This window comes from Ylistrum balloti, unplaced genomic scaffold (genome assembly GCF_031769215.1).
Source record: "Ylistrum balloti isolate Yb309-2 unplaced genomic scaffold, AGI_CSIRO_Ybal_v1 Utg369662, whole genome shotgun sequence".
NCBI classification, from domain to species: domain Eukaryota; kingdom Metazoa; phylum Mollusca; class Bivalvia; order Pectinida; family Pectinidae; genus Ylistrum; species Ylistrum balloti.
In genome coordinates this window covers 174,959-195,719 of record NW_026781912.1, presented here as the reverse complement: position 1 = coordinate 195,719, position 20,761 = coordinate 174,959, and the positions used below count along the sequence as shown (strand labels likewise).

The window sequence follows — 20,761 nt, the reverse complement described above, 5'->3', positions numbered from 1 at the left end:
AACGACAACTCTGGATACGGTTTGATTTTGAAATTATCAAATTACATAAATTGGAGTATTATATGATATCACTTGTATACCTCTCGATTATGTTATTCAAGACATTCACATTTTTTCGAATATTTCGAAATTCAGTACAACTGACATCAAAGTTGTATTTTTCACATGATAATTTTTTATATCATCATAATTATAGAGATATATCTCAGTCCGTGACTATATATTGTATTATTGAAAAAGAAATCTTCAAATATGACATATTTGCTATACATGTAGAATTAATCTTGTATTCTTCTATTGTTTCCTTAAATTCAGCATTTTTCACAAGAGAAAATTGTTTACGAAGGAATTTTTTTAATGGTGTAATTCTATGCATAAATATAGAAACCAAAAATATGAATTTTTTTTAACATTTTAGCAATTTGGACCCTGCCTTGCCCCTGGCAAGTTTTTAGGAAGCAAAGTGATATTGATAGAATATATAATTCTAATTGACAAATAAATTATTTAGAAAGAACTGCAACAATTTCAATTTTCTAATGAGCTTATTAGATTAAAGTTTGTGTTGATCGAAACCATTATAAAGTTTACCAAGACCTCCCACAGAATATGATGAGTTCTGACCTGTATCGGTTAAGTGATTCCCATGTCCCTGTGATAGAAAACAACGATATCGATCTGTGGAATCAGTTTCGATCCCCGTCCTGCGTCCTTGTTCTGCCATGTGGCACGATATCTCCACGAATCTCTCTGATGTTGATTGTTACTGTTTTTAAAAATTCTTACAGATGATGAGGGAGGAATACATCTCGAAATATTTAAGGTTACCCTATCATAGTGTACTCTTTCATCACTTTGCAACAAACGAGAAAGAGAGCTTGACCGGAAATCGAACCCAAGTCCTTCAAAGACGAAGCAATTTTCTACCGATTACTATTGAACTGGAACCCTCATTATGTCTTTTAAAAATGTAAATAATTAAAATTGATGCACATTGGAAAGTTATGCGTTTAAAGTCGATCGTTGTTTCGCATCCAATTATGCATTTTCTCCTGTCTGAATAAGGAGCGGTCTACTCGGCGTCACAAAGCTAATGGACCTAATGAAAATTGTGACAATTTACTCTTAACGTCTTAGCAATCAAATTTAAGTCTGCAGTAATAGCATGTGGTCGGTTGTCAAGGCTATTTTGTTTTTATTTCAAAGATACATTTTGAAAAAAAGTGTTCAAGCGCTTTATTTTCCCATTAAAAATCAAGTGTGCGCAAAAAGCAATCACCATGGGCAGAACGGGCTCGAAAATAGTTCAAGCGAACATTGACTTAAGGCTATATGCCACGTTCAAATGCATGCCTATGCAAATAGGAGTTGTCTCCCTTCAAACAATTTCGTTTTACCTTAAATACAAGGAAAAGAACATTCATCACATTTGTTCGATTTACTTTATCCATAACTGTATTGCATTAATTATACATTTTATTGTACATGTCATTTCTACTCTGGATGTCTATGAGGTTTTTTTATGAAGAGTGTGGGGAAGTTTTACAGTCGTCTCTGTGATACCATAGAGAGATGTATTTCTTTATGCTAAATGAAGTTATATGTGTTCGATGCTCATAAGTATGCCTGATGGTTTTGTTGTTCCTGTCTTATTTTTTAGCTCATTCTCATTTGAGAACTTGACATTACTTATCAGTGTCCACAAAGATTGTATTCGATGGGTGTCGCTGTTTCAGCACGGAGCTTATTCTCCGTGTTCTTTCTTTGGTTTATATTTTCCACCGTTTGAACGATTTAAGGTTGGAATAAAGATGATTTTGATATGTTGTTCTTTACGCAGTCATTTTACAGTGCTAAAATGAATGTAAATTTTGAATTGCTACCTATCATTTTTCGTTATGAACGTTTTCAATTCGTACAATCTTCTATCAGATATAGTAGCAGTACACTGCAATGATGATGGCAGATGACCTTGAAAGTTGTCATAATTCTTATTTCTACTTTTTGTTCTTGCAACCAATAAATTCTTTTTCAAGCAAAAATATATGTCGATGATCATTAAGAATACGACTCTTGACAAGTAGTTATTTTGTTCGTAAGTTAATTATATTTTACAGAAACATTATGTTTGCCCTTTTAATCAATATCGGGAGGTGGTTTTGTGTAATAAAAACACGGACTTCAACTAGGATGTAACATTTCTGGTAATATTGCAGCATTACCAGCGACATATCATTATAGATATTTATAGATACGATGTAAATAATGACAGTTTTTCTATCTACTGATGTAATCAGTCAGTCTTCTGTTGGAGTTATAATCAACTTAACTAAGCTTATTTACTACATAGACATGCAAATTTCGTTCAAATTACTCAACAGAAAATTAACAATGCAATAGAAATGTTCACTTAGAAAACAGTATTTTGGCATAGAGTTGAAAAAACCGTGAATTTTAGCGACATTTACAAAGATTTTGTCTGCAGTAAATAATTTTGAACCGTTTACAAATCCTTTCAAGTTTGGTAAAATTTACATGAAAAATATTGATTTTGTGTTATTAGCCAGAAAAAGCTGGAAGAATAAAAACATCACATCACAGCAGTTTGTATCAGTACTGTTAAGTAGTAAAATCTAAGGGGGAAATGCATACCTTTAAAAATATTTTTTCTAAATTTTCGATTCAGTTTCGTAAAGCTGACAAATCTTGAAACATTTGGTTCTTGATAAAACTTCTATGATTTCTCGTACGAGATAGTTTCTCCAGCTGGTGTTGACGGAGATAACCCAGATTTGTAGGGCCTATAGAGGTAGATAAATACTCCACTATCTTAAAAAGCGAAATGTATTGTCCTAAATCGCAAACTAATCTAGTTATGTACACTACAATTGGTTTACTGTACAGGGTCCAGCTTCTGATATATATGTTTACATGAATCTGGTTAAAGTTGTAGTGCAGGAAACAAGGATGAGCCGTTTAATTACTAAATACGTCCCATACTGCTGGAAGTATCCGTATCGTGTAAACTGTGGTTTGCAGTAATGACAGATACAGGTAATGAGACGTAGGTATAAATCACAAATATAACCTAATTATTTAAGTATACGCCAAACTTACTTCATGTTTTCAAACGACTTCTGATCATTCACATGAAATTTTACTAAAATTGCAAAAAATATAAACACGGCTCCTTATTGAGTAAAAGTAAATTATGTTCATTGGAATTCAATTTAAGCGTAACTCAATTTACCCTTAATGGCATATCATCGAAATGGGGTACCTTGAACTCATATAATTTGATTATGTTGTGAAAGTTCATAAAACTAACAGCACTTTATTAAAAAAGGCAAGTAAATAAACATAATTTTGATCCTTTTCTAAAACGATGATTTTATGACAAATTCTAAAAAATCTCATGGGCTTCAAAGCACACATACAAACAAAACAAAAACAAAATCGAAATCACACGAATGTGCAATTCAGATAGCGGAATCCACAGCTATTTATCTTTGTAGGCGTGCATGTCTCTCTTTGCCGTTGAAAGCGTACCTTTAACGTGTATTTGAAAGGGATCTTTTAGATCAGTTCAAGTATGAAAGCGAACACACAAGACCAAATATTTAATAGACCGTCCGGACATGCGCGCGGCGGGATTACAAGTGAAGTAACAGTTTCCTCCAGCAGTTGTTAGTGAAAACGATGGTTTGACATGGACGAGGATGGAGTATTCTACACTGGCGACGAGTTCTCTCGCCCTGATCCTCTATCTTAATACTTTGGACGCGGATTTCGCTTATGATGACAGGTGGGTACCTACTTTTCTATCAGTGAAACTGTCAGTTGTTAAAATTGAGCGAGCGGCTCTGCCATCGTAACGTTATATACACATACATGTGTCATCTGCTATACAGCATTGTAATAACGTACTCCCAGCTATCGAGCCGTATCGGAGGTGGTATAGATTTCGTGAGACCCGGTATGGCTAAACCCTTTTACAAATATCTTTTCATGTGGTTCTTTGAGTAAATACCTTAGTAGCCTGTTATAGGAATTGTGAGATTTTTCAAGTGAAAGTGTTTAGTACATTTTCGTCCTTTGCTGAAGTTGTTGGTGTCCCGAGTAGATCTATAAAGAGACGCGCCTAACAAGCAGACGACAGATGAGATAAACAGCGAGTTTGACCGCCCCCTCACCTGTACGGCTAAAATTGACCACAAGTTGTCTATCCAAGATAACAATCCAGAAAAATATTGATCACCACCTTATTAAGATTGAAACTATTCCTGGACAAATTCAACTCAAATCAAAAGTATGGTAAATCAGTAAGGTGATGAGATGAACAGATTATGAAAAAGAAAAAAAAACCAACAAAAATCAATTAAATTTTTGACTCAGTTTTAAAAACAACTCTTTTGTTCATTAAACAATAGTGTCAAAACAAATAAACATTGATGCTATGTTGTAGTTTTAGGTACTTTTTCATACAAGCAAAAATTAATTAATTCATATTTGATTTCTTAATAAGGCACAATTTTATTTTTTTTAATAATAGGAAACAAAAAGTAAATGAGTCATCAAAGTATTAGCATCCTCTCCTTATGTCAGTAACACACTGAGGCATTCCAGAAACGTGTTGAGCAGCTGAACATTCTTAGAAGAAATGACTGAATAGAAAATTCAGGTTTTTGGATTATCACTGTAGAAAAGGATCTGTCTTCTGAAAAAATTAAGTCTTAAACACACACATTAACAACTGATGGTTAATACACAAACATTTCTTTTTTCCCCATCCCAAGTTTTGTGCTTTTAAAAGAAATGAACATTTTCATTTAATTGTTAAATATTTCTTACTTAAGAAATTGATTTTGAAATTTATCATGGTGTGAATGCCATTGTTATTCATTGTTTAGCTTTAGACATATCGGAAATCAAACAGGTGGAAAACGAGATAAAAGTAAAACTTCTGAAGAAGAAAAATATGGGTGATATATATTATATAGCTATGTAAAATTCAGTTTATTTTCAATAGAAACTTAATAAGATAATGCATATCATTGTATTGTCAAAATCAATTTCTTGGTGGATAGACGAAATGGTGAATGGTTCCAAATGGGAAAAATTGGGTACTACATAATTTTGTCAAAAACGCCAGGGTTTCCTTCTGCCTTGCATTTCCACTTATTCAGTTCTGCCATGTACACATGTGAAAGCGATCATTGGCGACTGCAGAAATTCATGATTAGTTTAAACAGTCCATTGTTGTCGGTTCATAACTATCATAAATGTATTCTTCAACTCTTTAATATCAATCGAGGGGCAATCATTTTTGTTAGTTTCTTAGAGAATACTTCATATTTCCTGCCAAGTCATTTTATTATATATATCCTAAAAGTCATTAAGTCTATACTTAAAGCTAAGAGATGCCAGTTATACATTTTGTCAGATCACAAATCAGTGTAGAATGTCTTTTTAATGGTTATGTTTACCGAGAACTGGAGAATATACATTTCAAAAATTCATTGACATATGTACATGTTATAACTTTGTGGCCATTGAAATTTCATTTTTACATCAATAAGACATAAATTCATACTTGTTTTTTAATTAATTTTAAAATTTAGATATAAAAAATGCTTCATCTGTTTGCAGAAAATTAGGCATGTGGATTGAAAGTTTTGTTTAACAGGTAGGGTTATCTGTAATAAAATGTAATTTTTGAGCATTTTCTTATTTCTAATCCTGCTGTAAAAATCAAAATGAATTTGTTTAAAAGTACAAAGTTCCTAGTATATATATAACCTAAAGTATTGAACTTGTAAATAGAATACAGGCAATAATCTTTCAACAAATCTTTTTTTCTATTAAGTCAGTTCTGATAAAATTGGGTAAAAATAAGCCCTTAAAATGTATTTTTGCTTCAGGATATGTTTTTCTGGATAGAATTTTAAAATAATCAAGGAAGATTTTGTCTATTGCTACTGTGTAATATGTGTTCAGTTGAACTAGAGTGTTGGTCTGAGTGAAAAAAATACATTACGATTTATGGGTATTATGCTGTGGGGAAGACTCTCCACAAATTAATTAATTATATATATACACACATGATGTTGGATTGTGACATGATGATATATTGTTGTTGTCCTGTAAAAACTCGTAACTGTACCGCCTTTATTGTTCTTAGGTTTTCATAATTAGAGGGTCAAAACTATTTTCTGGTAATATATATTTCTAAAATGAATATGATAATTAAGCAATAAGGAAACTCCATGGTGAATTGAAATGGCGATTACTTGTACATTTCAACATGGGAGGGGGGGGGGGGCGATGATAGTGATAATATGTGAACACAGAAAAACTGCATTGTTGTTCCACAATCAGCAGACGCTGAAGCCCATGAAATTAAACATGTATGAGTGCCTTGAAACATTTACTTGGGCAGGGATTGGGATGGGATGGGAGCTGGCTGATTTCTAAACATTCTGAAATTGTCTTGTCATACTTTTAGTTTCTGGGACAAGCCCCTGATCTCTAGAATATTTTTATAAAGATTAACTAAAACTGAAATTATATTTTAGATCCCTTAATCAAGGCTTATTATAGGTACTCTGAGTTTTAATGAATGGTAAATTAGCTAGTAGATGAAAAGTTAAGGACAGCTACTAGACATACAAGCAGGTTCTCTAAAGCTTCTCAAACCAAATATTGGCTTCTTAAAGCCATAGAAATTGTCTCCTTGAAGTCCTTGCAGATAGCAGGATCAGCCACAGAACATGGATCATCAGGAGATGTGTGCTGAGGACAGTGACCTTATACAATGCTGTCTGTCTCTTTGTTACCTCATCTACTGTACTACAATAATAAGTTAATGGGATATTTATACATTGGCACCAACAGCTTATTGTTTAAATAACATCAAGTTGCAGTATAATTCACTTGTTAAATTTTGAATCACTTGTAGTTGAGTTTTCAAAGTACATTTTTCATTTTTTTTTCACATCAACTTATTTTGTTCTTAGGTTTTAATTAACTTTGCTGTTTATTCAGAATCCCCTAAGGCTTATATCATATAGGATTTATTATGAAATGGATTGGAATCGCCACAACTTTTGACATAAAAGGAAAATACAAAAACCATAAAAACTGTACGTGAAATATTTTGATATATAGTCTCATATCAATTTCATAAAAAGATGATTCATAAGAAGAATTAAAAGGCAAGTAACCTTAGGGTAAATAGCTTTATTGAAAAATGATTTATCTATGAAATCAGGCTTTCTGAATTAAAAATTGATTGTATATACCCTGTAACACCTTGTTTACTGTAAAAAGAAGTTGTATCACAGAAATCATTATAACTGTCCCCATTTAAAGTCAGGTATCCAAAAATTATGTTATTTATCTGACAATAAGCCCATGTCTGGTAATAAGCCTACCCTCATATATACTACTGTTCCAAAATTATAAATGTCATTTCATTGTCCTGTGAAAAGCCCACCCTCTGACTTTGACAGAGCTGATACATTTATACCTCTGTATTCATCTTTATGAAGATCAATCTTCTGTTTTTATACGCCCGTCGAAAGATGGATGTATTATGGTATGGCCCTGTCCATCCGTCCGTCTGTCCAGGCGTCCGGCATCCGGCGTAAACTTTTATTTGTCCGGAGATCTCCTCCAACATTTTTCAGTCTATCTTTATGAAACTTGGTAGGCTTAATTACCATGATATGAAATTGTTTTTTCCTGAACGGGGTTTTGATTTGGTGATTTGAACAAGAGTTATGGCCCTTTGTTTATTTCACTATAGAAATCTTGTCCGGAGATCTCCTCCAACATTTTTCAGTCGATCTTTATGAAACTTGGTAGGCTTAATCACCATGATATGAAATTGTGTTTTTCTGAATGAGGTTTTGATTAGACGATTTGAATAAGTGTTATGCCCCTTTGTTTATTTCACTATAGAAATCTTGTCCGGAGATCTCCTCCAACATTTTTCAGTCGATCTTTATGAGACTTGGTAGGTTAATCACCATGATATGAAATTGTGTTTTCCTGAACAGGGTTTTGATTAGATCATTTGAATAAGAGTTATGCCCCTTTGCTGTTTGCGATATTCACAGGCGTATTTTGTTCCGCTTTGCAGTACTCTTGTTGATCAGTAGATATGAAGAATGATTAATTTCCATCGTGGATCATTCAGGGAAAAAAAAGGACTGTTTTCTTATATTTTTAAAGAAAATCCTAATGAAAATTTGGAAAGTTTGTTTATGTAAATTCTCTTGATCCAATATGCAATACATATACACAAATACATAAATCTTATAAAGATTTTAACATAAATCCAAATGCTCTCGCACTACCTGTAATACATGTACAATATAGACTAGCTGTCATAAAAATTCAGTTTACAATAATGTCATTTTAGAACCAACAGAAAATGAAACATATCTTCAAACATGCAAGACACAAATAATTTTTTTAAAAATTTCATTTCAATATAACATCATAATTTTAGTGTTCAATTAGTTCGGGAACCCTGAAAATTAGTGATGTTAAAGGTAATTGATTTTTGTATGGTTGGTTTGTTGCATCATTATTGGGATCTGATAATGATCAACACATAAGGTAATATAGATATATAGATAAATGTATATGAAGGGATGTTTTTATTAGGCAGGTTTCTAATTATAGTTTATGATTACCTGTGAAGTTGTTATATTGGTGAATGCCTTAAGTGTTCACAACATATTGGTGAGAGTTTTATATGAAGTGCTTGACAGCTAGCAGTTCGTTTAAATTACATAATTGTTAGTGCATGCATTTAACAACCAAATAAATATTGTACACATAAGATTTATATCGTGTAAAATATGCATTTGATTTGCTGTAGAAAAAAATTAAACTTGAAATACAGAGTTGAATATTTCCTCAATATGGCATTAAAGCAGTGTGGCTAATGTGTTCATATAGATGGAAATAATTTTCGAAGTAATCTGTGCAGAAAGTGTAAACAACCTTACTTAGTGTCACATGCCACTGCACCTCACTGCAGAGACATTTATCTCTGCTAACGAGACATTTGTCTGGAAAAAGTTATACCTGGTTTTAAGCATTATTATGAGCTTTAAAGTTTTTCTTTTATTTGAAAGGATCACTACAGGAAAAGTGATATAAATTAAAAAGGTGCATAATTTGAGAATGTATTCTAATGTTGTTCAATTTGTGTAGTTGCCTGTAAAGAGAAATGCCTCGTAAAACTAAGGCTCAACACTCCTACATATATTCCCTACTGTGTTCTCGGTCCATAAATGAGTAACAAAAGAATTACTGTATAACAGATGTACATTTGAAATTTTTAAAATGTTAGCTGTAATGAACTTTTCTTAACTTCATTTGGAAGAATTTTTAACACAAAACAGAGGGACTTTACACTTGAAACAGCCGTTTAAATTGGTGCTTTTTCTTACCTAATTTACATTTTAATAAAAGTTGAACACACTAGAAAATACTTATATGTATCTTATAAAAACAATAATAAAAACCTGTTATTGTATTTATCTTGAGAAATTGCAGGGAGTGCAATAAGAGGTGTTACAGTCCCATTAATGAATGTCCAGGTATGTCGCTGCATGTCAAAGAAATGACTTATAGTGGACATTCAATGGAGATTGAAGATGGTTTATTAAGATGCCATCTGTTTCAGGGATATCAGAGAACCCAAGATAGGATCTGCTACATTTCACTGCATGTTTTTAGGATGGCATTAAAAGTGGGTCCCCAGCCCCCATTCCAATACCTGGAATCTTGATATCTTCTTTTCTTTCCAACAACATACTCTATACGTCTTTGCTTTATTTTGCACTCTAGGTGTCCATCTTGGCACCAGCATCCTCATATGACTCTGGCTGTTGCAAGGACATTATAATTGATATATTTCATATTTAATTAAAAATTATACAAATGTAGGATGCAGTACAAATTAAAAGACTTACAGCAAAAAGCGGTTTAAAGGCAAAAAAATATACTGGTCTATTCATTGATTCAAAGATCAACTACATCCTAACTATTCATTACTACAATTCATATATACTTGGAAAAAAAATTGAGAATCAATTTGAACGTGCCAGTTGTAATATCATGGCCAGTCAGCTCCGACGTCTCAAGCAATAGACAGTATTTAAATCTGATGTGCAGCACTGGCGGTACTCCTAGATCAGTCTTTTTATATGGCGTGGCTGTGTGGCGAGACCTATGTAATCAGACTTAAATAATTGGATCTGTGACTTCAGGGATGGTCTTTGGTGAAAAAATATCACTTAGTAGATTCCAATATTCTATTACATCTATCTGGTTCTATGTAAATATTTTTTTAAATCATTATCTAAAACTCTTTATAGATGTAACTATAAATGGGCAGTTGCCATTGATCTTAAAACGATGGCCATTTTGTGCTTTTGATTACACTGTACTACAGACAAGGATGTATAGCATTAGTCCTGATTGTAATACAGAAATAGATCTAATAGTTTTGATTTGATATGAGGCTTTAGAAATGTATGATGGATATTTCTTTACCTCCTTTGATTAATATTTCTATCTAGACAAAGAAAACTAACAAAAAAAGACTGGGAACTGAAAACCAAAAACTGAAAATTGTTGTTCGGATAACTCTAAATGGAAAATATCCACCTTTTAATTAGATTTTTTGTTCAGGCCAAATTTGTTCATTACATTGCTTTCCTTCCTGTTTGGATTTCAATTATGAAATGATAACATTAGTTCCTTTCCTCGGAGACTAAGTAGAGGTGGGGCCGATTGAATGAAATGGAGGGTGGTTAGGAAGGAAGGAGATTGGAATTTAGTGGTTTGGTGGTTCAGTTTCCAATTAGCTGAAAGTTTATTTTTAGCCCACCATCATCAGATGGTGGGGTATTCAAATTGCCTTGCCGTCTGTGGTCCGTGGTCCGTGGTCCGTGGTCCGTCCGTCCGTCCGTCCGTCCATAAACAATTCTTGTTACCGCTATTTCTGGAAAAGTACTGGATGGATCTTTCTCAAATTTCAAATGCAGGTTTCCCTTGGTCCCTAGTTGTGAATTGTACCTTTTTTGAACTGATTTGCATTCAAGATGGCCGACAGGTGGCCATCTTGGATTTTGGAAGTAAAAGTTTGTTACTGCTATTTCTTGGAAAGTACTGGATGGATCTTTCTCAAATTTTATATGCAGGTTCCCTTTGGTTCAAAGTTGTGCATTATACCTTTTTGGCCTGATCCTAAATCAAGTTGGCTGACACGCAGCCATCTTGGATTTTGAGAGTAAAATCTTGTTACTGCTATATCTGAGGAAGTACTGGATGGATCCTTCCGATATTTCATAGATATTGGTTTCCCTTGGTCCCTAGTTGTGCATTGTACCTTTTTTGGACTGATTTGAAATCAAGGTGGCCCACAGGCAGCCATCCTGGATGTCGACAGTAATACAGCACAAGCATATTGTCCATTATCCACCTGTAACTGACTGCTATCTAATAATACTTTGGGATCTTTTTCAAATGATATTTGCTAATAGGTGCTTAATAAAAATATCTTGTGCCATCATTGAGTACATTCAATGAAGACCCGTTCATGAACATTTACAACACCTGTAACAAAGAAAAAAAATAAACAAATCTTCAAGAACTGAAAACAGATCCTCAAATGGTGGGCGCCAAGATCCCTCTGGGATCTCTTGTTTGGAATATGTTTAGGAGTAACAGAAATAATTTGATTGTTATAATGATAGCTGAATGTAATTGACATTTACATCTCTTTATTAGCTCACCTAGCCCAAATACCGAACGGCATAGAGTTATCATATTTGGCTGAAATGTTCCTTTGATGAAGCCCAACAAAGTTTGTAAAAAGAAATTATTTTGACCCATATTCAAGGTCACAGAGGTCAATGTGTTAAAACCTTTAACTGACTTCTTTCAAAATACCGGAAGGCCTAGAATTATTATATTTGGCTAGAAGGTTCCTTTGATGAAGCCCTACAAAGTTTTTAAAAAGAAATTACCTTGACCCATATCCAAGGTCACCAAGGTCAAATGTGTTAAAACCTTAAACGACTTCTTCCAAAATACCAGAAGGCCTAGAATCATTATGTTTGGCTAGAAGGTTCCTTTGATGAAGCCCAACAAAGTTTGTAAAAAGAAATGACCTAGACCTATATTTAAGGTCACAGAGGTGAAATGTGTTAAAACCTCTAAACAACTTCTTCTGAAATACTGAAAAGCCTAGAATCATTATATTTGGCCAGTGTGTTTCTTTTATCAATCCCAAGAAAGTTTGCAAAAAGAAATCACCTTGACCCATATTCAAGGTCACAGATGTCAAATGTGCTAAAACCTTTAAACAACTTTTTCTGGCTAACCAAATATCTAGGATAGTGATATTATGCCAAATTAGGTTCCCTATGATGATCGATAATATTTGAGAAAAGAAATGACCTTGACCTATATTCAAGGTCACGATGGTCTAATGCATTAAACCTTTGAACAACTTCTGCTTAAATCATAATATTTGGCCAAAAGGTTCCCTTTATAGTGCCCACATAGTATGTGAAAAAAAAGCTTGACCCATAGAAATATTTAAGGTCACTGGGGTTAAATTTGGTAAAATCATTAACAACTTCTGATTGACCAAAGGCTATCACATGTGGCCAGTGAAAGTTTCACAAAGGCTTATATACAAATATGTAGAACCTTCCAATGACTTATTGAAGGAATATATTTGACGGGGAATTTTCTTGGCATAATTTGGAATGAATTATAAAGACCTTATACAGTGATATCACACTGTTCCAAAAAATAAATTAGGCCAAGCCCCCTGGAGGTCTGAGAGGCTTGAGCTAAGTAATGTGAAAAACTACACGTTAGCCAATTACTTATGTTCTATTCAAAGCATTAAAATATAGAAAACATGATCGGAAAGAGAAATGCACGAGCTTCATTTTGATTTAAGATTCTTCATAATTATAGCATAAATAGATAAGAAATTCTAAGTTGATCCCATTTGCTATGAAGTGTTTATAGGCCTACAGTAAATTGTTATCAGTATATCTCCAGTAACCAGGGCTTAACTGACCATGGTGACATCACTAATGATATGCATGAAACATTTTATTATTAGTTTTGAGTAAAGATTACGGTTTATAAAAAAATGTACTTCAATTTTTCCTGTCTTTATATTTATTTGTTGCTATATATTGTTGACTTGTGCAAGTCTCAAATATGTTGTATCTGTGTTTGTAAATATGATCTAAAGGGCAAGTAAGCTTCTGCTGTCCTGGGTCATCCGTCCAGCTATAACTAAGAGTTTTTTTGCTATATGGTTTGACCATCTTCTTTCCTTGATTTAAAAGAAAGCTATCAATTATATTTAACTGGAAACATCATAAGAAAGTCTCAATTCAACATTGCACAGATGAGGGGGCTGACTACTAAGGGACAGCCCATGTGGAGTAATTTGTCATATTGCTTTAAACATCTACTGTGGAACATATGCACAGATATAGTACTGTTGGTCATAAAGATCCAGGTGAGCAATACAGGCCCTCTGGGCCTCTTGTTTTCTAAGTGTTTAGAACAAATCTAATATGTTGCTACAGTTGAGGGAAATTTTTTTTCAGACTTGCCTTGCCCACCCAAATTCAAGCATTCAATGATATCAATTTTAATTAATTGAAGAACATAGAGGTAAATGTGAGGAAACAGAGTGAAATGGCAGATGTTTCTATGGGCAGGGTACATATCTGGAGCGTAGTTGATATACCACTTGACAAATCTAGGTCAGCCCATGTAAATAAAATGGCAAGGTAATTTGGGGAGTGTTTAATTATGGCATAATGAAAATTCTATTTAACATTTATTCTCAGGTTTTCAGACTTTTATTATAAATGTTTGAACTGTCTCTTTGGTGTTTAATTGACAAATATCCTGCTTTAGCACTGGACATTAGTTTATTATACATGTACCTGACAAACAAAAGGTCCCTGTATCGAGTTCTGTCACATAGATCTGAGCTGGTGTCTGTTTGTGTACATTGCAAATGACCATTCATACAAAATTGACCCACTTGTACTTGTAATGAACGTGGACTCTATTTTCTATTGAAGATGAGAGGTCCATGTTAAGCTTTTCGTTGACAAAGATCTTATCACTATTTTTATGCAGAGTTGTTCCAACAAAGTGGCCTTCGCTTTGAAAACTGAAGAAGTGGTTGACGTAATTATTCAAATTAAAGTGTCGTGTTCTACATTAAATAGGGAAAGAAAAGTTAGTTTGTCTGTAACTCAATACTAACTTTGATATAGGCAAAAGTAAGGTTAGTCTGAAGTGTTGTAACTTTCCAAGATTTTGAAGCTGATTGATCATGTTTATTGATGTGTTGTTTAGTTGATAAATTACTGGTCACAATAGATCAAAATGACATATCTATCATTGCATGTGCTTTTTTTCAGGTGCCCCAGTATATATACATGTATATTATGGTTATCTTCTGTTTATCCTTAAATTTAGAGTTTGAAAGAAGAAAAGAATTTTAGATTAAATCGTGCAAGTAACAGAGAGCAACTGCAGGTTACTGGTTGCCCCTCCTCCTCCTCCACAAGAGTCTGTGGGTATCCCCCTTCCCTTCCTCTTCTCCATCATTTCCCTTCTTCCTACCTCTTCAGCATTTACCATGATAAAAAAAAGTCCCTTCAGCAGTTATACTTCAGTGTGATTAGAATGATTAGATCAAGACGGTGTAGTTAGGTACAAATACACCAAGTAAATTTCATTTCAATACTGTAAAACCATATCATTAAAAGGTATAGACATATTGAATAATGCAATTTTTATTAAGACATAACATAAAGGATGTGATTTGATATCATGTCAGACATGGCTATACATGGTTTGAGTAGTGAGATTTATAATAGGTTTAAGGTGCATTGCAAATAAATAATTATACGACCTTGAATGTTTTGCTGGTTTAATATGTTGGGGATATAAATTGGCTCTACCAAGATTACACTGTATACATTCCTGTTAGATTGAGGGCCCTGTCGGTACCTATCACTGTACACAAACTCTCAACTCTGTAGGTTGATTGTTGGATCATTCTTAATATTAATACAGATATATTATAGAAGGCTGATTGTCAGTCATGCAGGTAGAACACTTGCTGTTTCAATTAATGGAATTTTACTTTCAATCAGGAAATCCTTTTAGACCGAAATAAAAGCGAGTTTTCAGCACAGAGAGACACCCAGGTATGGAAAGGGAATCTCCACAGGTATTGAAAGTACATCCTATCTCCAGGACAAAAAGGACGTCTGTGCTCACACGATCAACATTTAAATCTTTTAAGTATCGGCTGTGCTCTGTTCTGGTTTGTTTATTGATAGCTTTCTGTTCAGATCACTGAACATAGTTATTAACTTAAGGAAATACAGAGATATGTTTGGTTTTTCTTGTACAATGTTTTAAAGGTACATACTGATAATGTTAGTTGTATCAGTGTTCCTTTATTGTGCTGAAGACAGTTGTAGTATATTTGATATCGTATTCAAGCTTTAGGGCTTGTATCTACAGATACACATGTTACTGGCTTTCAGGAATCGTATAGAAAATATATTTATCTCCTTGTGTCATCTGTAGCAAGTGTTGGCAAATATTTCAGATTCATCTATTCATGCATAAAAAAAGTACTATTGGGAAAAATGATCATGGGATCTCACGTATCTCGTATCACTACAGAAATAAAAAAAATATCTATTGTCATAATCCTTAACCTTCAAATCAATTTTTCACAACAAAGTACCTTCTTAATTTCTGGACTATAAATTGTATACAGGTTGCACATAGCTGCAGGGTTCAATTCACAAATGGAATGTTTAAAAAATAAGCCTGATAAAGACAAATGATTGTGAAGGATGATTTCCAGACGAATTCTTAAATCTACAATCATGAAGTGCCTTTAATGCCAGGTACAGCTGCTAGAACATTTGACTCTTTAATAGATTTTGCCCTGGGCATAGTACATGAAGTGCTTCTCCTTTCTTAAATGCTAATCTTTCAACTTTTTGATAGCTTGCAGAAGTGAATGTTACTGGTACTCTGTATATTTTTTTTCAAAACAAAGTACAGGGAAAGTGCTTGAAATCATGTTCCGTTTGTCAGGAAAAAAGAGGTAATAAGTGGAATGTGACATTAACTGCTGATATGTTTTTTTGGACATCTTAATTTGGAGTTAACTTGCTAGAAGACCAAACATTTGTTGGTATATTCTTTGAAATATATAACCTGCTATCATAAATTATAGTGAATAATCATGATGCATGTTTACAGTTTGCATTTTCAAATTTATACATGAAACTACAGTGACATCAGCTGATATGTTGTTGCAATTCATTAATCCATTATTGTGCAGGCTCCATAATAGGACACAAAGTTGATATTTATCAGGTGGTGTCCATCGGCCGAAGGGATTATTGAGACACTTTAATTTGCACTATTGCTCTGGAATTTACTTTATAACTTTGTATTTGTTTTATGTTTTATGTATTGATGTAATTATGTAATATTTGTGTCTTGATAAAAGGGCAGGTTGCCTCGAAAATTAGACAATGCACTTATCCTTACTGTTGGTATTACCTCATTGATCATATATATGTATTATAAGATTCTTTTCATCAAGCATTTACAACAACAATAGCTAACCAATAGCCAAATGCAAATTAAGCACATGGTTAAAACATAAGTTCCTACATAAATGCAGTGTTGAATACAAATTATGTGTACAGGGTATCCTGCTTATTATATTCTAATATGGGTTGCTTGTGTATTAATTATGCAGAGATATTTATGATCAGACAAGCACCTGCATTATTCACCATATGAACCATGTGTAGCCCTGCAGGGATCTAGCTTAATCAGCATGGTCTGTCAATATATGATGAACTTAAGTTTCCAATATGATGAACTATGTGGGGGATATGAAATCAAGTTTTAATGGGGGGGGTGGTGAAATGATGAGTCATTCATTATACCAATATTGATACTTGTTTCGACTGCTATGCAGCCGTCATTGGGACCACATAGCGGTCAAAACATGTCGACGATTACCATACCAGAATAAAAAGAAGAAACGTTCTTGGATGTTGGGATTCCTTTATTTTACTAATATGTTACATACATAACAAGGAACTCTAGTGAATACCACATGGTATTCACCCAGGAACATTGCCGCTTTCTTAAACTTCAAAAGTGTTGGTTCTCTCATCTTATCATGTTTCTCAATATTTATACTGTACAAAAAAAAAACTTTTAACTTAAATTTTATCATTGTTCTATTGCTTGAAATCTGCAGTGTCACGTATAGTTTCTTTGAACAAGTAGACAAGACATGTTGATTTTGACATAAAATTCACAAAATATTAGAAAAAAAATTCTACCTCAACTTGATGTTAATACGATATGAGTTTTTAATACAAAGTTATAGCTTTTGGTGTTGTTTGATATTTAAATGAGGAAAGTTGATATTTTAACCTGAGGGATACTCTGATAGGCTTCTCTCTTTTTATGAGGAACAATTTGCATAATTTACATATTCTTCAGCAGAAATGAGCAGCTGTAAGGCATTGCAGAGAGACCCTTCGGACATGTGGTTAGACAAACTGCAGAAATATGTCAAATGTGATTTTAGCATTTTGTGTTTGTGTCTGTAAAATTTTAATATTTAATGCCAAGCCAAGGTACTTTTAATATGTATGATTGTCAGGCTGTTTCATATCAAGTGTGCTTCAATATAGAACAAATCATAAACATCTATACCTTGAAGATAAATAAAAATATATGCATAGCAATATAATCTAGATAATTTATAAACCAATCACCAATAAAAACCATGAGTTCCATCGTTTTTGTGAGACCACATAGACAGATTGTTAGTATAGCAAGACAGAAGCGATAACAGAAATCAGCTTCGTTTATGTTTATCTGACTCACAAACTTATCTTTACATGTATATTTTCCTCAATATCTTCTTGTTTCTTTTAATTTGCTCCAGGAATCATTCCGGGCCAGTATCTGTGTATATACCAGGTAATGAAAAAATTGGCTCTGCGTTCAATGTGTGTCTCATCAACTTTTTACACTGTCGACAACTACAAATCAGCTGTTAGAGTTTACTTGTAGCTGTTTCCCATCATAAACTGATCTATGATATTTGGCTTACAGTGTAGCAGAAGTTCATAGGGTAGGGGACAAGAGATGTTACAATGTTACAAATAATAAATTTCAATTTTTGCTCCTAAGTCCTCCACTCCAATTTTCCATGTCCAGGTTCTATTCTGGTTCCATCTCCACCCCTCTACTATTTGGAATATTGCACATTCTTTGGTCCACCACCCCTCTACTATTTGGAATATTGCACATTCTTCAGTCCACCACCCCTCTACTATTTGGAATATTGCACATTCTTCAGTCCACCACCCCTCTACTATTTGGAATATTGCACATTCTTCAGTCCACCACCCCTCTACTATTTGGAATATTGCATGTTCTTTGGTCCACCACCCCTCTACTATTTGGAATATTGCACATTCTTCAGTCCACCACCCCTCTACTATTTGGAATATTGCACGTTCTTTGGTCCACCACCCCTCTACTATTTGGAATATTGCACAGTCTTTGGTCCACCAGCCCTCTACTATTTGGAATATTGCACAATCTTTGTTCCCCTACCCAAGTATTGCACAGTATTGGTGACAATTATAATTAGACCTCTACAGACCATAATTATCAGTTAATGGACTTTCAGACCATAATCACCCTGATGGTCAATCAATGAGGATTGAATCTCATTTTACACTGGAACATTGACAGAGGACATAAATATGTTGGTTCAATAAGTAGCCTGACGGGTGAGACACCTGACCGAGGACTTTATCCGGATATGAAGGAGACATTGTAGAATTTACTTGCCAAATATAACTCTTTTGTTATTCAGTCTCATGAATTTAATACCAACTGTATGGTTTCCTGTCAATACTGTAGATGAAAGGGGGTTTTAGGAATAGGGGATGCACATCCAGTCGGGAATGAGATGTCAGCAGTGTAAAAAAAGAATTTCTTCATATATGGATGAGAAGGGGAGATTGTATGCTGTATATTTTTTTTTCAATCAAATTCTCTATTTTTTTTTATTCAGAAATAAAGGAATTTCTTTCCAAAATAGAGGCAATGAAATGGGGATTTAGTGTAGGGAAAGATTTATGATATGATCATGACCCAAAGGTCTACTCAGTCATAAAGTGAAATACCAATGGAGGTATTTTATTCCTATACTCCCAGTGTATAGAAATTTTATGGCCTACAGATACTTTCAGCCATCCTGTTGTCTGGGGACCAGTCAGAAATTTGAAGGAAGGAATTAAGGAAACAAAAAAAACACAATAGTCAATAAACGGTGATCAAGTTTTCACCGTATCGGTCAACCTCTCCTGCTAGAACACTTGCTATGAATGTTTGACTCTAAGTGAAACAGCTGCTGTCCAAACATCCTTTTGACCGTTGGTCAGTTGTCTGTTTTTGAAAGGAAAAGTGATTTATGTGCAATTAAGTAATTAAAACCTTACTGAACCTTTCTAGAGGTGTCTAGGGCTACAGAATGATTAATCAAAACTTGACTGATGCATGACTTGGAAATTTTAATGAGGAATCGAGGGAAATTTTTGCCACCTGGCTCTTGCATCTAAGTCATAAATTAAGCCATATGTATATATATATATATATATATAGCATAATGTTGTTAAACCAGGTACACAGATTTAACTGCTTTTTGTGAATCTGAAATCATATGTAATTTGTCTAAAATTATATGTAACATTTTTTAATGTGCCAATGATTTTGGTATACAATTTCAATGATAAAATGTACATGTTGTGCATTACAGATGCTTACTTAGCATTACTTTATTTTTTACATAAAACTTACATTTAAATATTATATTATATTAAATAAGGTTATCTTATTCATGAAATGGTTAAATGTTTATAGGGACTGGCATTGATTCTGGTGAACTATCACAATTTCTTTTTTTTAACTTTTCAAATGTAATTAATATGTTTGTCATGCATGAGAAGTACTTAGTTGTGACTGCTGTAATGTATAACTTTGATATTTAAATGTTTGTAGTTGAAAAAAAATCTCTTTTAAAAAACTTCTGGGCTGAAAATGTTGACAGCATTTTAATCTTCATTAATTTCATAAATTTATTTACGCTCATGATCTTATAAAGTAATACCAGCAGGGGTATAAATTTTGTCATCAAAAACAAAATTTGAATTTTAGTTTGAACCTTTAAAGTTAAAATTATAAAGTTAAATTTTATGATTTATATGAATGGGTGTGCTTATTGCATGAGGATTAACTTCAATACTGATTGACTATTACCATATATGAATTGTAACGAAACAATATTTTTTAATTCCTGTAGAATTAAGATGTCATAAATAGAAAACTGAAACATGTGGATTTAGTGGTAAGTGCATCTGAAATTTAATTATGCACACCCTAAAATGTTTGTAAGGATAATTGACAGGTACAAGAAGCCTTTGATCCATTATCAGGAATTAGTTTTATGTACTAAAAATTTCTCAAGGAAGTTGACAAGTACAAGTGGCCTTTGATCCCAAGACTTCCTGACCTATGACCCAAATTTATCCCAATGTTGTCA

At 33.4% G+C, this 20,761-nt stretch overlaps 1 protein-coding gene across 1 annotated transcript in view; it reads left to right on the top strand.

Moving 5' to 3' along the window:
• The first annotated feature begins 3,719 nt into the window (after positions 1–3,719).
• Positions 3,720–20,761, top strand: part of LOC132559498 (protein O-mannosyl-transferase TMTC2-like) — a 72,795-nt gene continuing 55,753 nt past the window's right edge. Inside the window, exon 1 of the mRNA XM_060224128.1 lies at positions 3,720–3,805. Coding sequence (XP_060080111.1) covers positions 3,720–3,805 — 86 coding nt within the window. The remainder of the gene's footprint in view (positions 3,806–20,761) is intronic.